At 43.0% G+C, this 22,194-nt stretch overlaps 1 protein-coding gene across 1 annotated transcript in view; it reads right to left on the reverse strand.

Annotated features, from left to right (window-relative positions):
- patj (PATJ crumbs cell polarity complex component) overlaps nt 1-22,194 on the reverse strand; it is a 193,425-nt gene that overhangs the window by 170,319 nt on the left and 912 nt on the right. Inside the window, exons 2-7 of the mRNA XM_082956728.1 lie at nt 21,747-21,805; nt 21,223-21,401; nt 19,456-19,653; nt 18,781-18,920; nt 17,896-18,088; nt 3,201-3,329 (exon numbers count right to left, since the gene is read on the reverse strand). Of these exons, the coding sequence (XP_082812854.1) occupies nt 3,201-3,329; nt 17,896-18,088; nt 18,781-18,920; nt 19,456-19,653; nt 21,223-21,401; nt 21,747-21,768 (861 nt within the window). The 5' untranslated portion in view covers nt 21,769-21,805. The remainder of the gene's footprint in view (nt 1-3,200; nt 3,330-17,895; nt 18,089-18,780; nt 18,921-19,455; nt 19,654-21,222; nt 21,402-21,746; nt 21,806-22,194) is intronic.

The raw sequence follows: 22,194 nt of genomic DNA on the forward strand, positions 1-22,194 counted from the left end.
CGATGATAGGGGCAGCAACCTTAAAGAAAGAAGGGTCTATACCATCTGAACCATTAGTGTTCTGGGGGTCAAGTTTCAGGAGCTCCTTTAGCACCTCAGACTCAGTGACCGCCTACAGGGAGAAACTTTGCTGCGGGGCAGGGGAAAAAGAGGGAGAGACATCGGGGATAGTTGCATTAGAAGGGGTGGGAGATGAGGAAATGTTGGATGGGCAAGGAGGCACGGCAGAATCATATAGGAATCCTGACTTAATGAAGTGGTGATTAAAGAGCTCAGCCATGTGCTCCTTGTCAGTAACAACCACATCAACATTAAGGGACATGGCCATCTTTGAGATGGAGCAAATAATATTGACCACTGGCATAACTAATTGAGTGAATTCTACAGCTAAAATAACTATCCCATGACAAGAGTTGGCAAATAGAATAAAAAACACAAATGAAACATCTATTAAATAACATCCCATCATGCTTAGGGTCATGTATACATAATTTTTATTTTATTTTAAACAGTTGCCCATTATTTGGGCTACAATGGCTAGAAAAAGAGATTTCAGTGACTTTGAAAGTAGGGTGTCAGAGGAGGATAGGGGGTTTAACCCAATCCCTGGGTTCTACGCTAATATATGGAAATATTTTAAGATGGTCATACCAAGGATCAACTTGATATTTGATTTTGAACTTTAAGGTATGAAAAAAAGGATTACAAAATTATTGGATGAAGCATTGAATTTGGCATTACAGAAATAAACCAATAAAAACGCATCGAATAACAGACTCACTACATGAAACAGATAGCCCCCCCCAAAAGAAACAAGACATTTGTTCTGAAGTGTCTGTCCTATATCTGAGAGATATAAAACATTATATATATATATATATATATATATATATATATAGAGCTCAAAAAAAATTAAGGGAACACTTAAACAACACTTCCTAGATCTGAATGAAAGAAATAATCTTATTAAAGACTTTTTTCTTTACATAGTTGAATGTGCTGACAACAAAATCACACAAAAATAATCAATGGAAATCCAATTTATCAACCCATGGAGGTCTGGATTTGGAGTCACACTCAAAATTCAAGTGGAAAACCACACTACAGGCTGATGCAACTTTGATGTAATGTCCTTAAAACAAGTCAAAATGAGGCTCAGTAGTGTGTGTGGCCTTCACGTGCCTGTATGATCTCCCTACAACGCCTGGGCATGCTCCTGATGAGGTGGCGGATGGTCTCCTGAGGGATCTCCTCCCAGACCTGGACTAAAGCATCCGCCAACTCCTGGACAGTTTGTGGTGCAACGTGGCGTTGTTGGATGGAGCGAGACATGATGTCCCAGATGTGCTCAATTGGATTCAGGTCTGGGGAACGGGCGGGCCAGTCCATTGCATCAATGCCTTCCTCTTGCAGGAACTGCTGACACACTCCAGCCACATGAGGTCTAGCATTGTCTTGCATTAGGAGGAACCCAGGGCCAACCGCACCAGCATATAGTCTCACAAGGGGTCTGAGGATCTCATCTCGGTACCTAATGGCAGTCAGGCTACCTCTGGCGAGCACATGGAGGGCTGTGCGGCCCCCCAAAGAAATGCCACCCCACACCATGACTGACCCACCGCCAAACCGGTCATGCTGGAGGATGTTGCAGGCAGCAGAACATTCTCCACGGCGTCTCCAGACTCTGTCACGTCTGTCACGTGCTCAGTGTGAACCTGCTTTCACCTGTGAAGAGCACAGGGCGCCAGTGGCGAATTTGCCAATCTTGGTGTTCTCTGGCAAATGCCAAACGTCCTGCACGGTGTTGGGCTGTAAGCACAACCCCCACCTGTGGACGTCGGGCCCTCATACCACCCTCATGGAGTCTGTTTCTGACCGTTTGAGCAGACACATGCACATTTATGGCCTGCTGGAGGTCATTTTGCAGGGCTCTGGCAGTGCTTCTCCTGCTCCTCCTTGCACAAAGGCGGAGATAGCGGTCCTGCTGCTGGGTTGTTGCCCTCCTACGGCCTCCTCCACGTCTCCTGATATACTGGCCTGTCTCCTGGTAGCGCCTCCATGCTCTGGACACTACGCTGACAGACACAGCAAACCATCTTGCCACAGCTCGCATTGATGGGCCATCCTGGATGAGCTGCACTACCTGAGCCACTTGTGTGGGTTGTAGACTCCGTCTCATGCTACCACCAGAGTGAAAGCACCGCCAGCATTCAAAAGTGACCAAAACATCAGCCAGGAAGCATAGGAACTGAGAAGTGGTCTGTGGTCCCCACCTGCAGAACCACTCCTTTATTGGGGGTGTCTTGCTAATTGCCTATAATGTCCACCTGTTGTCTATTCCATTTGCACAACAGCATGTGAAATTTGTCAATCAGTGTTGCTTCCTAAGTGGACAGTTTGATTTCACAGAAGTGTGATTGACTTGGAGTTACATTGTGTTGTTTAAGTGTTCCCTTTATTTTTTTGAGGAGTGTATATCTCCCCTTATTTTAGGCACTAAACTATTTCCACATATACTTGCATAAATTGTTTTAACTAGTAACGGGGACCTTCAAATGAGTCTTGTGTGGTTTGTGGGCATCCCATGGAGAACGCCATCATGTTTGTGAGAGTCTCAGCTTCCACAGAGGGGTCATATTAGTGTGTCGGCCAAACCATTATGACACTACACACGTTTTCGTGACCTCATGGTCTGACAAACACCACTCTAGCTCTGCCACCTTTTACCTCAAATGCGGAAGGATATTGGCGTGGATTGAGACGCAGCCCATGCAACAACAAAAAAACAACTCTAGCTAAAAACAGAGATTTTGATGGGCATTTTTTTGTTATGTTAATTCTGTTTCCGCAGGGCGCAACCACTGTAGGCCGAGGTTTAAAGGGGGTGTGTGTGTGTGTGTGTGTGTGTGAGCGCGTGCATCTCAGTCACCAGACCGCAACCTAATTTAACACTTATCGGAGATTCTGGAGCTGCACCTGAGACAGCGTTTTCCACCACCATCAACATAACACCAAATGATGGGACTTGTCCAATAGAGTTCCAGACACTTGAAGAATTTATACCAAGGTGCATTTAAGCTGTTCTAGCGGCTTGTGGTGGCCCAACGCCCTATCAAGACACTTTATGTGGATGTTTCCTTTATTTTGGCAGTTACCTGCATTCACTTTGAAAGCGTGAGTATATGTTATGTCTAATTTACCTTATCAGCCACACTGTTTGGCACCAGGGTCCTCACCACCACTCCTGTGGCCTTGCCTCCAACAATACCGAAGCCCAGGCCCGAGCCGTCGTTCACCAGCTCTATCTCCTCTAAATGGCCCCACTGCTCCTGGACGGTCGATACGGCAAGAGAGGGAGAAAGACAAGAGTGAATGATTGATTCATATAAACCCAATGTGTGTGAGCAGGGCTGTGATAGAATCAGTGATTGAAGGCTAATCCTGTTTAATAATAAGACACAGAATTGTGCTTGCTGCAACATGGTTGCGAAGGTCTCAGAAAACTTTTTTTTTTTTTTTGAGATTGGAACTGTGGTTCTGGACTAAAAAAGCATGTTCAATAAAGATTTTTCATTAAAAGTGCTTCTTAGACCAGGACTAGAGTGAAAACGACCCTTAGTCTGAGGCCTGCCAGAGTAAGCCTTACCAATTATCAGTGCATACGTGACCTGCAATATTAACTTAAAACTGCACATGGGTGTGTGGAAATATTGGGCCAAACTTAATGGTTTTTCGCTAAATGTCCAAAATATAAACGAAGCGGCTGATCAATGTGAAGGTCAGTGAGTCCCTTGGGTCCTGTTCCCAAGCCTCCTTTCTCCCTGATCACACAGACCCAGTCTCCCCCCCCCCCCCCCCAATCACCACGACGTCTACTCCTTGGCTTTTTATTAACCAACCAATCGGCTGCTACAATCAGAACAGCTCTTTTCTCTTATTACACGGCGTTATCTGATGGGTGACTTCCTGTGCAGTTTGCTCACTATCTAATGAAACCTCATTGTGGTGTCTTACGTACTGCAGGTGACAAAGCTTTTCTACCCCTCCTGCTCACTGCTTATCCCGCTTACTGAAGAAAAGTGAAGAGCCCTTTCCCAGATAAGAAGTGGAGCTTCACAGCCAGCAACACAGATGTGTTCTGTGGCGAGGGCTGGTTTCCATCTGAGCTTTCAGGCCAAATGAACGACTGTTGCTTGTTCACTTAGGAGCAGAGTTGTAAGCAAGCTTGGTTAAGTTCAATAAGCAACTTGGTGAGAGAATGAGAGCAGATTCAACTAAACTTGTTTGACAACTTCTACAGTCCGTGTGAACACATCTTACTCTGAAAACTGAGCGCATCTAGATGTGAAGAGCCTATCTGCTGGGTTTAACAGTATACAAAGGCTTTAAAATCTCATTTCATTTGTCACGTGCACCAAATACAACAGGTGTAGACCTTACAGTGAAACGCTTACTTACAAGACCTTAACCAACAATGCTTTCAGAGGTTAAGAAAAAAAAAAAGTGTTCGGTAAAAAATAGAAAATAAAAGAAACAAATAATTAAACAGCAGTAAAATAACAATAGTGAGGCTATATACAGGGGGTAACGATACAGAGTCAATGTGCGGGGGCACCGGTTAGTCAAGGTAACATGTACATGTAGGTAGAGTTATTAAAGTGACTATGCATAGATAATAACAGAGAGCAGCAGCAGCATAAAAGAGGGGTGGGGGGTGGGGCAATGCAAATAGTCTTGGTAGGCATTTGATTAGATGTTCAGGAGTCTTGTAGCTTGGGGGTAGAAGCTGTTTAGAAGCCTCTTGGTCCTAGACTTGGCGCTCCGGTACCACTTGCCGTGCGGTAGCAAAGAGAACAGTCTTTTTAATTTTGTATTTACTTCACCTTTATTTAACCAGGTAGGCCAGTTGAGAACAACTTGTCATTTACAACTGCGACCTGGCCAAGATAAAGCAAAGCAGTGCCAAAAAAAAACAGAGTTACACATGGGATAAACAAACATAGTCAATAACCCAATAGAAACTCTGTATACAGTGTGTGCAAATTAAGTAAGGAGTTAAGGCAATAAGTAGGCCATAGTGGCGAAGTAATTACAATTTAGCATTAACACTGGAGTGAAAGATGTGCAGATGAGGAAGTACAAATACTGCTGTGCAAAAGAGCAGAAAAAACAAAATACAAATATGGGGATGAGGTAGGTAGTAAGTTGGATGGGCTATTTACAGATGGGATATGTACCGCTACACCGATCGGTAAGCTGCTCAGATAGCTGATGCTTAAAGTTAGTGAGGAAGATATAAGTCTCCAACTTCACTGATTTTTGCAATTCGTTCCAGTCATTGGCAGCAGAGAACTGGAAGGCAGCCAGAGTAGGTGTTGGCTTTGGGGATGACAAGTGAAATATACCTGCTGGAGCGTGTGCTACGGGTAGGTGTTGCTATGGTGACCAGTGAACTGAGATAAGGCGGAGTTTTACCTAGCAAAGACTTAGATGACCTGGAGCCAGTGGGTTTGGCGGTGAAAATGTAGCGAGGACCAGCCAACGAGCGCATACAGGTCGCAATGGTGGGTAGTATATGGGGCTTTGGTGACAAAACGGATGGTATTGTGATAGACTACTCAGCAAACCGGATGCAGAGTGTTGTAGGCTATTTTGTAAATGACATCGCCGAAGTCAAGGATCAGCAGGATGGTCAGTTTTACGAGAGTATGTTTAGCAGCATGAGCGAAGGAAGCTTTGTTGCGAAATAGGAAGCCAATTCTAGATTGGAGATGCTTAATATGAGTCTGGAAGGAGAGTTTACAGTCTAGCCAGACACCTAGGTATTTACAGTTGTCCACATATTCTAAGTCCGAACCGTCCAGAGTAGTGATGCTAGGCGGGCGGGCAGCAATCGGTTGAAGATCATGCATTTAGTTTTACTCGCGTTTAAGAGCAGTTGGAGGCCATCGAAGGCAGTCATTTGAGAAACCAAGGAGAAACCTAGATTGCCAGAGTCGAAAGCCTTGGCCAGGTCAATGAAGACGGCTGCACAGTACTGTTTCTTATCGATGGTGGTTATATCGTTTAGGACCAGCTTGGAAACCGGATTGCATAGCGGAGAAGGTACGGTGGGATTCAAAATCGTCGGTGATCTGTTTGTTCACTTGGCTTTCAAAGACTTTAACTGTAGAACCTTTTGAGGATCTGAGGACCCATGCCAAATCTTTTCAGTCTCGTGAGGGGGAATAGATTTTGTCGTGCCCTCTTCACGACTGTCTTGGCGTGCTTGAACCATGTTAGTTTGTTGGTGATGTGGACGCCAAGGAACTTGAAGCTCTCAACCTGCTCCCCTGCAGCCCCGTCGATGAGAATCGAGGCGTGCTCTGTCCTCTTTTCCTGTAGTCCACAATCATTTCCTTTGTCTTGATCCCGTTGAGGGAGAGGTTGTTGTCATGGCACCACAAGGCCAGGTCTCTGACCTCCTCCCTATAGGCTGTCTCACCATTGTTGGTGATCAAGCCTACGACTGTTGTGTCATCAGCAAACTTGATGATGGAGTTGGAGTCGTGCCTAGCCATAAAGTCATGAGTGAGGAGGGGCCTGAGCATGCACCCCTGAGAGGGGCCTGAGCAGGAGGGGCCTGAGCATGCACCCCTGAGACGCTCCCGTGTTGAGGATCAGCGTGGCGGATGTGTTGTTACCTCCCTTTACCACCTGTGGGTGGTCCGTCAGGAAGTCCAGGATCCAGTTGCAGAGGGATGTGTTTAGTCCCAGGGTCCTTAGCTTAGTGATGAGCTTTGAGGACACTATGGTGTTGAACGCCGAGTTATAGTCAATGAATAGCATTCTCACATAGGTGTTCCTTTTGTCCAGGTGGGAAAGGGCAATGTTGAGTGCAATAGAGATTGCATCATCTGTGGAGCTGCGGTATGCAAATTGGAATGGGTCTAGGGTTTCTGGGATAAATGGTGTTGATGTGAGCCATTACCAGCCTTTCAAAGCACTTCATGGCTACAGACATGAGTGCTACGCGTCGGTAGTCATTTAGGCAGGGTACCTTAGTGTTCTTGGGCACAGGGACTATGGTGGTCTGCTTGAAACATGTTGGTATTACAGACTCAGTCAGGGAGAGGTTGAAAATGACAGTGAAGACACTTGCCAGTTGGTCAGCGCATGCTCGGAGTACACGTCCTGGTAATCTGTCTGGCCCTGCGGCCTTGTGAATGTTGACCTGTTTAAAGGTCTTACTCACATCGGCTGCGGAGAGCGTGATCACACAGTCGTCCGGAACAGCTGATGCTCTCATGCATGCTTCAGTGTTACTTGCCTCGAAGCGAGCATAGAAGTAATTTAGCTCATCTGGTAGGTTCATGTCACTGGGCAGCACGTGGCTGTGCGTCCCTTTGTATTCTGTAATAGTTTGCAAGCCCTGCCACATTCGACGAGCGTCGGAGCCTTAGTCCTGTATTGACGCTTTGCCTGTTCGATGGTTCGTCGGAGGGCATAGCGGGATTTCTTATAAGCTTCTGGGTTAGAGTCCCGCTCCTTGAAAGCAGCAGCTCTCCCCTTTAGCTCAGTGCGGATGTTGCCTGTAATCCATGGTTTCTTGTTGGGGTACGTACGGTCACTGTGGGGACGACGTCATCGATGCACTTATTAATGAAGCCAGTGACTGACGTGGTGTACTCCTCAATGCCATCGGGAGAATCCAGGCACATATTCCAGTCTGCGCTAACAAAACAGTCCTGTAGCTTTGTTGTTAACTTAGTCACTGGTGTTTCCTGCTTTAGTTTTTGCTTGTAAGCAGGAATCAGAAGGATATAATTATGTGCAGATTTGCCAAATGGAAGGCAAGGGAGAGCTTTGTACTCGTCTCTGCGTGTGGAGTAAAGGTGGTCTAGAGTCCCCCCCCCCCCCGGTTGCACATTTAACATGCTGTTAGAAATTAGGTAAAACAGATTTCAGTTTCCCTGCATTAAAGTACCCGGCCACTAGTGGCGCCATTTTCCTGTTTGCTTATGGCCGAATATACAGCTCATTGAGTGCGGTTTTAGTGCCAACATCAGTTTGTGGTGGTATATAGACAGCTACGAAAAATACAGATAAACTCTCTTGGTAAATAGTGTGGTCTACAGTTTATCATGATATACTCTACCTCAGGCAAGTTCCTTAGATTTCGTGCACCAGCTGTTGTTTACAAATATACATGGTCCGACACCCCTCGTCTTACCAGAGGCCGCTGTGCTATCCTGCCGAAAAAGCTCAAAACCCGCAGCTGTATGTTATTCATGTCGTCGTTCAGCCACAACTCAGTGAAACATAAGATATTACAGTTTTTAATGTCCCGTTGGTAATATATGTGACCGCAGTTAGTCCATTTTATTATCGATTGATTGTACGTTGGCAAATAGGACCGATACCTCCGTCTCTTTCTCCTGCAAATGACGAGAATGAGAGTCTCGTCGGGCGTCTGAAGTAAATCCTTCGCGTCGGACTAGTTGAAGAAAAAGTATTCCTCCAGTACGGGGTGAGTTATTGCTGTCCTGATATCTAGAAGCTCTTTTTGGTCCTAAGACATAGGGGCAGGGACATGATGCACAAAATAATTTACAAATAACGTAAAGAAAGAACCATACACAATAGCACAATTGGTTACGGGATCATAAAACGGCAGCCATCTACTTCAGCGCCATTGGGGCCCTTCTGTGGCTTAGGCTAATTGATTTTACCACGTAAAATGTATGTTTACATGCTACCATTCTGTCATGGCAACTAAACAGAGCGCAAATTATCATAATTAATTTAGGCCCACCAACTCTGACTGTTGGAACAATAACTATTCACTTAACTAGACATCATGAGATGAAATGAAAACACAGTATTTCAACTTCATTATTGTAACTAAAGACCTAACATACACTTGATATTCTCAATCCCACACCTGCTGTGAGCAGGAACTGAAAAAAAATGCTGGGAAAACTGTGGGCCAAAGTGCATTTCCTTCCATAATGACAGTTCAGCCCCATGAAAGGTTAAATAATTATTAGACAAAAGAGTTATCTAATGAAACCCAAACAAACACAGGTCTGGGTTAATGACAGGTTTAATGAGAAAGCCATAATGGGAACGTGCAACCCAGGCACTCAGTTTCAGTGAAGAAAAACTGTTTTACTGGGAGCCTGGAACAACATGCCTCCCAGATCATCCCTCCTGGAAGCAAGGTCCGTATTAGGAGTAGGAATGCTGATCTTGCATCAGGTCCCCCCCGTCCATTTAATCTTATTATGATTCAAAACGTATATCAGCACTCAGACTTTGTGGATAAGGCATCTCATTACAGTTTAGAAGGGTATCATGTCAGACATTTTTTTTTTTATGTTCAAAGAAACGTAGGGTTTAAGATTATGCCAAGCTGCTCTAGAAGCCATGTTTAGTGCGAATGTCAGGTATGAGGTGGTTGGACGAGAGAGAGGAACGCTCCAGAGCAACATTAGCATCTGTACAATTTGCACTTTAAGGCACAGAATGAACGAAACCAATCCCTGAAGCCAACCTAGGTCAATATTTTCTCAGCTTTTCACGATAAGACAGCTAGTCTGGATGGACAGAAGGCAGGAGGGCTTGTTTAAAAGAGGAGCTTGGGAGCTGAGGAACATTTGTTTAAGGGGAAGATTCAGTTGATGGGTATCGGGGACGAGAGGGGCCGAATGACATCATGACCTCTGATTGACAGGAGAACCGTTGTGCAGAGTCACTCTTGGCATCCCTCAAAAAGTAAAGAGATTGTTTTCCATCTATACGGAACCCTGTCACACTGATGGAAACTATGACAGAATAAATACGCAATAAACAGGATCGTGACAGTGTGATTTTATGTCACCTTTTCACGACATAACCCAACGGAGAGAACAAATAGAGAGAGTGGTGCCAAGTAGGGCAGGGACGATACCAGTATCGCGATAGTCGTTAGGATCATAGCAAGGAAACAAAACACGAAGTGGATTTTACTTATTGGAATGCAGCCCTAATGTCAGAAACAAACATTATGTTTTCATCCAGTCACATGTATTTATTTTCCAAGTTAGAGCACACAATCTTTTACATAGAGCAGGACTTTAAAAGGACCCAACAGTTGGATCCGCTTTGTGTTTTTACTTTTGCCACGGGAAAAAAATATCGTCACAGCCCTAGTGCCAAGCTGACAATTCAAGAGAATCAGCGAGCGGTGTCTGGGTTTTTGTAGAGGCGGAATCTTGGCTCAGGGTGATAGATAGGCCAGGGTAAACTGCAATAAAAATCAAAACCAGATTTTTTTATTTTTTGCCAGCGCTCCATTAAACACGACCTCAAGAGAAACATGAATAAAACACAAGGTAAAGCAAGGCCCCGGCTTGATACGTATGCAGGATATGGCCTCAATCAAAACTGGATTAAAAACAGGAATAGTGAAAAAGCACACGATAATGACCTCAATGGCTGGAACTAGGCCTAACTTGTCTGTCGTCTTGTTAGAATTAAACTTTTTTTTTTTCTTTCTGAGGGCTGTTCTTTGTGGTTATTTAAAGGTCCAATGCAGCCATTTTTATCTCAATATCAAATCATTTCTGTGTAACAATTAAGAACATTACTGTGATTGTTGTCAATTTTAAAACTAAAACAGCTTCAGAGCAATTTCTCATGCAATAATTTTGAGACATGGATTGTGTGTGTGCCATTCAGAGGGTGAATAGGCAAGACAAAAGACTGAAGTGCCTTTGAACAAGGTATGGTAGTAGGTGCCAGGTACACCAGCTTGTGTCAAGAACTGCAACACTGCTGGGTCTTTCACAATTAACAGTTTCCTGTGTGTATCTCAAATGGTCCACCACCCAAAGGACGTCCAGCCAACTAGACAACTGTGGGAAGCATTGTAGGAACGCTTTCAACACCTTGTCGAGTCCATGCCACAACAAAATGAGGCTGTTCTGAGGTGAAAAGGGGGGTGCCGTGCAACTCAATATTAGGAAGATGTTCTTAATGTTTTATACACTCAGTGCATATAAAACACAAGGTAATCATGTTTTTGACTGCACTAGGCCTTTAATTAAATGTGCAGCGGTTAGGACTGTTTCTGTTTATAACAAATATATGCCATATGTTTGTTGTCGGAGCTTCAGGTTAATCGTATCCGTCACCCCAGTGTTGACATAGCCGGTCTCATTTTCACCCGCTGCAAGTTGCTCATTCTACACCTCCCTTCACATGTCAGTTCTGATAAAAAAATTCAACCTATTTCTGCCAATAGAGTTTAATGACAATAATGCTTTATTAATAACAACCAATCTTTGCCTGATTATACACTGAACAAAAATATAAACGCAACATGCAATCATTTCAAAGAGTTACAGTTCATATAAGGATTTTTTATTTATTTTATTTAGCCCTAATCTATGGATTTCACATGACTGGGAATACAGATATGAATCTGTTGGTCACAGACACAGGAAAAAAAGTAGGGACATGGATCAGAAAACCAGTCAGTATTTGGACCATTCGCCTCATGCAGGGCGACATCTCCTTTGCATATACAGTACCAGTCAAAGGTTTGGACACACCTACTCATTCAAGGGCTATTCTTTATTTTTACTATTTTCTACATTGAAGAATAATAGTGAGGACATCAAAACTGTGAAACACATATGGAATCATGTAGTAAGCAAAAAAGTGTTACTTCAAAATATATTTAGATTATTCAAAGTAGCCACCCTTTGCCTTGATTACAGCTTTTTTACACACTATTGGCATTCTCCCAACCAGCTTCATGAGGTAGTCACCTGAAATGCATTTCAATTAACAGGTGTGCCTTGTTAAAACCTGTTGGGGATAGGGGGCAGTATTTGCACGGCCGGATAAAAAAACGTACCCGATTTAATCTGGTTACTACTCCTGCCCAGTAACTAGAATATGCATATAATTAGTAGATTTGGATAGAAAACACTAAAGTTTCTAAAACTGTTTGAATGGTGTCTGTGAGTATAACAGAACTCATATGGCAGTCAAAACCGAGACAAATCCTAACAGGAAATGGAAATCTGATGTGTGGAATAACTTCAAACCTTTGCCATTGAAACACAGGGGCTTATTAATCATTTAGCACTTCCTAAGGCTTCCACTAGATGTCGACAGTCTTTACAAAGTGGTTTGAGTCTTCTATGGTACAAACTGACCCAAAGAGAGGCTTGAGAAATTGGTCACAGGAGGAGGGCCATTACCATTATAATGCGGGCGCCCCTGGCTACCCTCCCCTTTCGAAACGTTTAGTAAGACAATGCAATCGTCCCCCTTGAATATTATTGAAGCTCTGGTTGAAAAAGGCCCTAAAGATTTATGTTATACAACATTTGACATGTTTGAATGAACGTAAATATATATTTTTTGCACATTCGTGACGACAAGTCCCGCGCGCTTCAGTACATTATGAGTAGCCTTCGGAACGCGCTAACAAGAAGGAACTATTGGGACATAAATTATTAACTTTTTCGAACAAAACTATATTTGTTGTGGACCTGGGATCCCTGGAAGTGCCTTCTGATGAAGATAATCAAAGGTAAGGGAATATTTACAATAGTATTTTTAATGGTTGATGGTTCCAAGATGGCGCTAACATGTATCGCCTAGCCTATTTTTCTGAGCATACCACGTCGTTTATTGCAAAGTGTGATTTTACAGTAAAGTTATTTTTAAATCTGGCAAAGCGGTTGCATTCACAAGATGTTAATCTATAATTCTTTGAATGACAATATTAAATTTTAACAATGTTTTCAAATAGTAATTTTGTAAATTGTAGCGCTACTTCACCGGAAGCATTTGAGGGAAAATATTTTCTGAACGTCATGCGCCGATGTAAAATGCTGTTTTTATATATAGATATGAACTTTATCGAACACAAAATGCATGTATTGTGTAACATGATGTCCTAGGAGAGTCATCTGATGAAGATTGTCAAAGGTTAGTGCTGCATTTAGCTGTGTTTTGGGTATTTGTGATGCATGCTAGTTGCTTTGAAAATGGCAGTGTGATTATTTCTGGCTGGGTACTCTCCTAACATAATCTAATGTTTTGCTTTTGCTGTAAAGCCTTTTTGAAATCGGACAACGTGGTTCGATTCAGGAGAGGTGCATCTATAAAACGGTGTAAAATAGTCATATGTTTGAGAAATTGAAGTTATAGCATTTATGAGGTTTTGTATTTCGCGCGACGCGATTCCACTGGCTGTTGACTAGGGTGGGACGCTCTTGCCCAGAGAAGTTAAAAGCTAATTTGTGGAATTTCTTTCCTTATTAATGCATTTGAGCCAGTCAGTTGTGTTGCGACAAGGTAGGGGTGATATACAGAAGATAGCCCTATTTGGTAAAAGACCAAGTCCATATTATGGTAAGAACAGCTCAAATAAGGAAAGAGAAACAACAGTCCATTACTTTACAATATGAAGATCAGTCAATGTGGAACATTTCAACAACTTCAATAGTTTATTTAAGTGCAGTCGCAAAAACCATCAAGAGTTATGATGAAACTAGCTCTCATGAGGACCGCCACAGGAATGGAAGACCCAGAGTTACCTCTGCTGCAGAGGATAAGTTCATTAGAGTTACCAGCCTCAGAAATTGCAGCCCAAATAAATGCTTCAGAGTTCAAGTAACAGACACATCTCAACATCAACTGTTCAGAGGAGACTGCTTGAATCAAGCCTTCATGGTCAAATTGCTGCAAAGAAACCACTACTAAAGGACACCATTAAGAAGAAGAGATTGGCTTGGGCCAAGAAACACAAGCGATGGCCATTAGACCAAAATCTTTCGTTTGGTCTGATGAGTCCGAATTCAAGATTTTTGGTTCCAACCGCCATGTCTTTGTGAGACGCAGAGTAGGTGAACAGATGATCTCCGCATGTGTGGTTCCCACCGTGAAGTATGGAGGAGGAGATGTGATGGTGTGGGGGTGCTTAGCTGGTGACACTGTCAGTGATTTATTTAGAATTCAAGGCACACTTAACCAGAATGGCTACCACAGCATTCTGCAGCGATACGCCATCCCATCTGGTTTGCGCTTAGTGGGACTATCATTTGTTTTTTCAACAGGACAATGACCCAACACACTTCCAGGCTGTGTAAGGGCTATTTGACCAAGAAGGAGAGTGATGTAGTGCTGCATCAGATGACCTGGCCTCCACAATCACCCAACCTCAACCCAATTGAGATGGTTTGGGATGAGTTGGACTGCAGAGTGAAGGAAAAACAGCCAACAAGTGTTCTGCCTATGTGGGAACTACTTCAAGAATGTTGGAAAAGCATTCCAGGTGAAGCTGGTTGAGAGAATGCTAAGAGTGTGCAAAGCGGTCATCAAGGCAAAGGGTGGCTACTTTGAAGAATCTGAAATATAAAATATGTTGATTTGTTTAACACTTGTTTGGTTACTATATGATTCTATGTGTCATTTCATAGTTTTGATGTCTTCACTATTATTATACAATGTAGAAAATAGTACAAATAATGAAAAACCCTTGAATGAGTAGGTGTGTCTAAACTTTTGACTGGTACTGTAGTTGATGAGGCTGTTGATTGTGGCCTGACGTCTCCCACTCTTCTTCAATGGCTGTGCGAAGTTGCTGGATATTGGTGGGAACTGGAGCATGCTGTCATACACGGCAATCCAGAGCATCCCAAACATGCTCAACGGTTGACATGTCTGGCGAGTATGCTGGCCATGGAAGAGCTGGGACATTTTAAGCTTCCAGGAATTTTGTACAGATCCTTGCGACATGGGGCCATGTATTATCATGCTGAAACATGAGGTGATGGCGGCAGATGAATGGCAAGACAATGGGCCTCAGCATCTCATCACAGTATCTCTGTGCATTCTATTTGCCATTGATAAAATATTGTGTTTATTGTCCGTAGCGTATGCCTGCCAATACTATAATCCCACCTCCACCATGGGGCACTCTGTTCACAATGTTAACATCAGCAAACCACTCGCCCACACGACGCCATCTGCCCAGTACACTTGAAACTAGGATTCATCTGCAAAAAGGACACATCTCCAGCGTGCCAGTGGCCATCCATGGTGAGCATTTGCCCACTGAAGTGGGTTACGATGCCGAACTGCAGTTAGGTCAAGACCCTGGTGAGGACGACAAGCACGCAGATGATCTTCCCTGAGACGGTTTCTGACAGTTTGTGCAGAAATTCTTACATGTGGTCTGCGGTTATGAGGCCGGTTGGAAGTACTGCCAAATTCTCTAAAATAACACTGGCTTACGATAGAGAAATGAACATTCAATTCTCTGGCAACAACTCTGGTGGACATTCCTGCAGTCAGCATGCCAATTGCACACTCCCTCAAAACTGAGACATCTGTAGCATTGTATAGTGTGACAAAACCACACGTTTTAGTGAGCTGCACCTGTGTAATGATCATGCTGTTTAATCAGCTTTTTGATATGCCACTCCTGTCAGGTGGATGGATTCTCTTGGCAAAGGTGAAATGCTCACTAACACGGATGTGCACAAAATTTTTACGAAATAAACTTTTTGTTCTTTTATTTCAGCTCATGAAATATGGGACCAACTCCTTACATGTCGTGTTTATATTTTTGTTCAGTGTAGGTTACCGGTCACTGAATAACCACAGGAAAGTTAAAATGTCATTTATCAGTTTGAATTCATGAAACGTGTAGCAACTAAAAACAGAGCTTCTTATAGTCTTAGATGACCATTGCTCAAAAGACGAGAGGATTTAAAGACTTGTATTTTGACTGTTTTACCCAACAACAAATCTATGATTAACTTTTTCTATGCATTAGGTCTCTCCGAACTCTTCTTTCTTCTCCTTGACTTCCAGGTCTACATTGATTGAGCTAGCGCAGTGACTTAAATACATATTGTCAGGAGGCAATCCTGCAAGTGAAGCACTAACTTGATTTCCTTTAGGCTATAAGGACATCAACATCATAGACTCAATGTCAACAGCCCGCAGGTAGTAAAATACTGCATAAATATGAATTTCAAATCCAAATTTGGACTCCTACAGAGTCAAGTAGCATCACCTAAAACCTGACCTCCAAACCAGATTGATGCCATTTCCTCTCCAGTGATGGTCAAGTGCCTGTTTTTTGTGACAGGCTACAGAATAACAGGAAATTGCCTTGGCCTTCATGACAGTGTTAAAAAGTATAAACTAGATGATAGACATACTGATGCTCCTGTGCCCTATAGACCCCTGCATGAGAGTCAAATGGCGAGAGATCAGTAGACAACACGAGTTGATGTACAGCTCGAAATTTTTTTTTGTGTATTTGCCTAGTTATCGACCTGACTTCTTCCTAGCGCTTATATTGATTGGTCTTCGCTAAAAACGTTGACCAGAAGGCCACGAGGGCAAACACGTCAACATTTTTAACCACAATAAATCAATAACAGTACCACTTTTAAAACGAGAAACAGTTGCCTCCTAATCATGGGTTGCACCTCCATCGCGTTGTTGCTATTGTTATGAACGTTATACAGACGCCACAGCCATATTGGTGTCCGACTGATGCCCAGTCACTCTGAACATGGCTTAATGACTTTCGTCTAAATTACACTACAGTAGCGTGGAAATACGATGCCATTGTTAAATTTGGCAAATAATAAGTAGGAAACAACTTCGCCATCATTATGACATCGTCAAATTTACTTGATGCATTGGCGCCATTAGCTAGCAAAGCTAGTCAAAAAGATTCAAAAATATAACCGTAACATGAAACAATTTCATAGATTTTACTGAGCCTCGGGATGTCACTGTTTTTTTGTGCATTCAAATTGCCATCGATAAAATGCAATTGTGTTCGTTGTCCGTAGCTTATGCCTGCCCATACCATAACCCCACCGCCACCATGGGGCACTCTGTTCACAACGTTGACATCAGCAAACAACTCCCCCACACAGACAACAACACGTGGTCTGTGCTTGTGAGACCAGTTGGACTTTCTGCCAAATTCTCTAAAACAACTAAATGAACATTCAACTCTTTGGCAAAAGCTCTGGTGGAAATTACTGCAGCCATCATGCCAATTGCACACTCCCTCAAAACTTGAGACATCTGTGGCATTGTGTTGTGTGACATAACTGAAAATGTTAGTGGCCTTTTACTGTCCCCAGCACAAGGTGCACCTGTATAATGATCCTGCCGTTTAATCAACTTCTTGATATGCCACACCTGTCAGGTGGATGGATTATCTTGGCAAAGGAGAAAAGCTCACTAATAGGGATGTAAAAAAAATTGTGCACAAAATTTAAGAGAAATACGATTTTTGTAACTATAGAAAATGTCTTGGATCTTTTATTTCAGCTCATGAAACCAACACTTTACATGTTGCATTTATATTTTTGTTCAGTTTAGATAGCAATGCTAACAATACCTAGTAAAAATGTGGTGCTGTCCCCTCAATCTTAGCTAGCTAAAGTTATACTGCATCTAAGGTCAATCTGGCGACATCATAAAGACGACAAAAAGACGTCATAATTATTTGCCTCCTTCTGAAATGTCACTGTTTCCAAACTTCTATAATGCACTTTAGACAAAATCTTAATCAGCAGCCATTGAGAAGGCATCGAGTAGAATCCTCAGTTGGGCATCAGTCCTCAAGAGAACGTTCAAAACAATATTGTGACAAAACGTGCGACCCATAAATATCTTCCGATGGGTTGCCTGAATCAACCTCAACAAATAGTCATGCAGCACTCAAAACAGTGAAAGCACATTGCCTTTAATGTATGTATTCGAAAGGGCCAAAATCCAATGTAGCACCATGACATGACAGTGGTCTGTAGAACATATATCAAAATATGAAGGCATTTTCTTACTGAGATACATAAATACATGCTTTGAACTTACATTTTGAATAATGGGTCCGGGCGGGAGCAGTGGCGTGTGCTGTGTGGCAGTTGATGGGTTTCGGGCCACCACCAGCTCCACTCTGTCCCCAGGCTGCTGCAGCAGAGTGATGGCCTGTTGCTGGGTGACACTCTGGTCCAGGGGGGTCCCGTTGATCACCAGGATCTGGTCGTTCTCCAGCATGCGCCCATCCCTACCGGCGCACACACAATACAAATAAGGACTATATAATTTGTAAAGCCCTTTTTACATCAGAAATGGACATCGTTTTCACATTAACCTCATCTAGACCTCGTCTAAGAGCAAGCAGAAGAAACAAGGAATGTGTATCTTGTATGTTTTTATGTCATGTTTATTTAACCAGGAAGTTCCATAGAGATAGACATTTTTTAAAGGGATTATTTGCTCATAAGGTCTCTCTATAACAGCACAGTGACCTGTCAGTGGTCTGTGTTTCCCAATTTTGGCAGTACCCTTTACAAGCAGTGTTAAATGAACTAGAAATGTCTCTACATACCCTTTGTTGTTGACATAAGCTGATACAAGCATATTATGCATTGTTTATGACTGTGTAATGTTTTCCTTGGAAGGGGGCCTAATAAGAGTTGGCAAACCTTCTAATATGCATATATTAAGGTGTCCTTGACTAGATTATCAGGTACTATTGCAGAATGTTGTCGTAGAGTTGGTCTGAACTCGAGTTGCAAGATTCCAATAACTCTCCGAAAAATCTCAGGTTTTCCAGAAATCCTGGTTGGATGATTCAACATTTGCTGCTTATTCCCTCCTGATTCCAGGAATTTGGGGGAAATTACTAGAATTTTGAAACTCTAACCTGAACCAAATGAACACTAGGGACAGTAAAAGAGAAGGAGGACGGCGTACCTGTGTGCGATGCTTCCAGGCTGGACCTGTCTGATGAAGACCCCGTGGCCCCCAGTCCCCTCAGGCCTCAGGCCTACCACACTGAAGCCCAGGCTTCCAGACAGGGGCTTGGGCAGGCTGATGTGCTCAGTTGGCCTCCCCTACAACAAAAGACAATTATTACATAGGTCAGGTCATAAATATTCAAAATGTACAGAAGACGTCTCAAATACATCAATTTAAAGAGATACTTCAGGATTTTGGCAATGAGGCGCTTTATCTACTTCCCCAGAGTCAGATGAAACTACCTCTTACTTTCTTCATACTGGACAAAGAGAAACAAAAACGGTATCCACAAGTTCATCTAACTCTGGGGAAGAAGATAAAGGGCGTCATTGCCAAAATCCCGAAGTATCCCTTAAAACTCAAGTCAGTACATAAAATACAAAAAGGTAAATGTCTAAAGCTATATCTCCACCGAACACAATAAATTAAATACCCAGGTAAAACTGTTTAAAACCACAGTATCTTAATTCTCCACCGAATACAGCACACCAATACACAGGTGACACAGTATAAAACCACCATCTATCCACCACCAGACCTAGTACACATGGCCATAACCATGGTAGTATCATAGCTAGCTGTGACAACAGCATCAGGTGGGCGTGTGCGTGGGCAGAACAGGTGCAGAACCTTGGCGGCAGCGTGGAGCCATCTCTGGAGCTGGTCGGGGGAACGGAGGCCCACTGAGGAGAGGGCTGAGCCGTTGGACAGCACCGAGCCGGGGCCGGATGTGCACAGGCTGCTGGCCGGGCGGCTGGCACTGACGATCAGCTGGCCCTTCCTGGAGAAACTGAACTCACTGCAGGTGTCGGGAGGCATGCAGTTCAGCTGGGGGGGAGGAAAGGAGAAGAGAGGTTTGGGTGGGTTTTTTCACTGTGGCGGATAATGAGGAGGAAGCTATGGTAGAGCTGCTTTGTTTACAAAAAAATATAGTAAAATAATTGTTGTTAATTCTTTAGAGTCTAAGATGTTGGGGGAGAGGGGTGCTTAGCTGACACATGGAATTGTTTAAAGGTGGTCATACTATTGATCAATTAGCTATTTGATTTTGAATTTTAGAACCCCTTTAGGTATATATAAAAACATGTATTGATAAAATATTGATTTTGGCCTTGACTACTATAGCCCATAGAAACGCATTGAATAACACATTCATAATTGGCAAAAAGGACAGCCAAATATGTTTGGGGTGGGAGTCACCCCTTTCCAAAGTGGGCTAAACTGTTTGGATGCTACTGAGAACTGGTGGATTTTGATGGGGGATTTTTTTTTTTTTAATAATGTTACTTAGACTGACGTACAGGTGAGTCAATCGACTCTAGGGGGTTAATGTGATTATGTGACAAAAGATACAAGTTGAGAGATATCAAATTGGATGAAGCCACACAAAAAAAAAACTAAAGTCTGCCATTCTAGGCTGCTTTCATCAACCAAAATCCAACCGTAAGCTGCATTCTTTCACATCCAATTTTCCCACGATAGGGAAAAAGGGCTGCAGATTAGCGTTGCAGTAGATACAAGAGCAAGAGAAACAATGATGCCTTTACATGTGGAGACAATGTCTGCAAACTAAAAGAAAGAAAAAATAAAGGGGGGAGAAAAGGGGGGGGGGGGTAACAAAATCAATAGATTCCTCTGCAGCAGTAGCAGCTCTGGCCGGTCCCAAACAGGTAATGTATTAATGACCTTTAGACTCACATTGTGGAAAGTTATCAGTCTCCTGTTTATTTAGCCCAGGCTGACGGAGCAGCTTTTCCCCGCCAATTCATCAATACATCTCCGACAAGGCAGTTACTCAAACCCAGACAGTAGATATTAAAGCTTGATAGATCCACAAAAGAGCCGACCCGCCAGTGCCACCACCTCCGCCTCTCCATCCCGCTATAGGTTTTCACCTGACGCATTCATAGACACTCGGCTGACCTTCGCAGCACTTAGAATATGAAGGCAGGCATCGGTTATTGCCATTATCTTAATTTGGCATGTGGATTGTTTATTGTTAGTAAGGAGGGTTTTTTTTTTTTACATCAATAAAAACGTGATCAGAATACAAATGAAAGTGCCAGGCTGCTTCCTTTTCAGCTGAAGAAAAAGGTTTAGAATGCTGTGTTCTGTAGACTGAACCAACACTGACATTGAGGGGTTTCAACATTTTTATACAAATCAGAAATGTTACAAGGCATTAACAATCAACTTTCTCTTGGGATATATTAACTTGGGATAGATGTCGGCTATTATAAGTTGGGTTACAAACTCTAGTAATCCGACATAAAGCCTTAATCAAAAATGGGCCATATAACAAATGACAATGTTCATATCTCACTCCATCACCATTATGCTCCATTCCGAAGCCATGGGTCCTTAAAGACAGTTTGCACGTCATTCTCTGATTATTACCTGGTCTTTGAGTTGTTTGATGGAGTGCTGCAGCGTGAGGATGTGTCCTAGCAGTGGGCTCTGTAGGGCGTCCCTCAGCACCCCCAGCCTCTCACTGTGGGTCCACTCCTCCCTCTGGGCCATCTTAGCCTGGAGCCGCTCCAAGGCCTGCAGCACCTGCTGGCGCTCCACTGTGGAGACTGAGGCACACACACAGGCCCATGGAAACGTGCATGTACACGTACACAACATTTTCGATAATTGTGAAAAGCATCATTTTTGCACATTTATATCCTATACTGTTCATTAAACAGTTCAATAATGAGAGCCTGAGGCTCAGTTGGTAGAACATGGTGTTTGCAACGCCAGCATGGTGTGTGCAACGCCAGGGTTGTGGGTTCGATTCCCACGGGGGGCCAGTACAAAAAATATATATATAATAATAATGCATGAAATGAAATGTATGCATTCACTACTGTAAGTCACTCTGGATAAGAGCGTCTGCTAAATGACAAAAAAAAAAAAAAAAGAGCAGATAAATGTACCTGTTGGGACATTTTCATACATTGTCCTCCCTCAGTCTGGGTATATTTTGTCATGCAACCTGTAAGGAATTAAGAGGAGAGAAGCAAACATCAAACACACAACATAGAACAACAATGAATCACCTTTAGGCAGTTGACAATACATAAAATAAAAGGCACATCAAGAACAATACAACTGATTATGTATTAGGGGCAAAGTGGAACTGATTTCGAGCTCGGTCAATCAAATAGTCTAGGCCTAAACAACATGTCTTGTACACAATACAAAGGTACTGATAGTTCAATTCAAACTCTAGTTTGGTGGCAACTAAAAGTGGGTCAATGTGCCTTTGTCAAATACACAATCGTCCTTCTGTTAGCGACGCAATAACATGGGTTATCTACATTGCCAGTGAACAAGTTTCGACAGACACAGGCTAGCTTGTGTGGCAATATATTATGTTGACAA

The sequence above is a fragment of the Salmo salar genome, chromosome 10 (genome assembly GCF_965601325.2).
Source record: "Salmo salar chromosome 10, fSalSal1, whole genome shotgun sequence".
Lineage (NCBI taxonomy): Eukaryota > Metazoa > Chordata > Actinopteri > Salmoniformes > Salmonidae > Salmo > Salmo salar.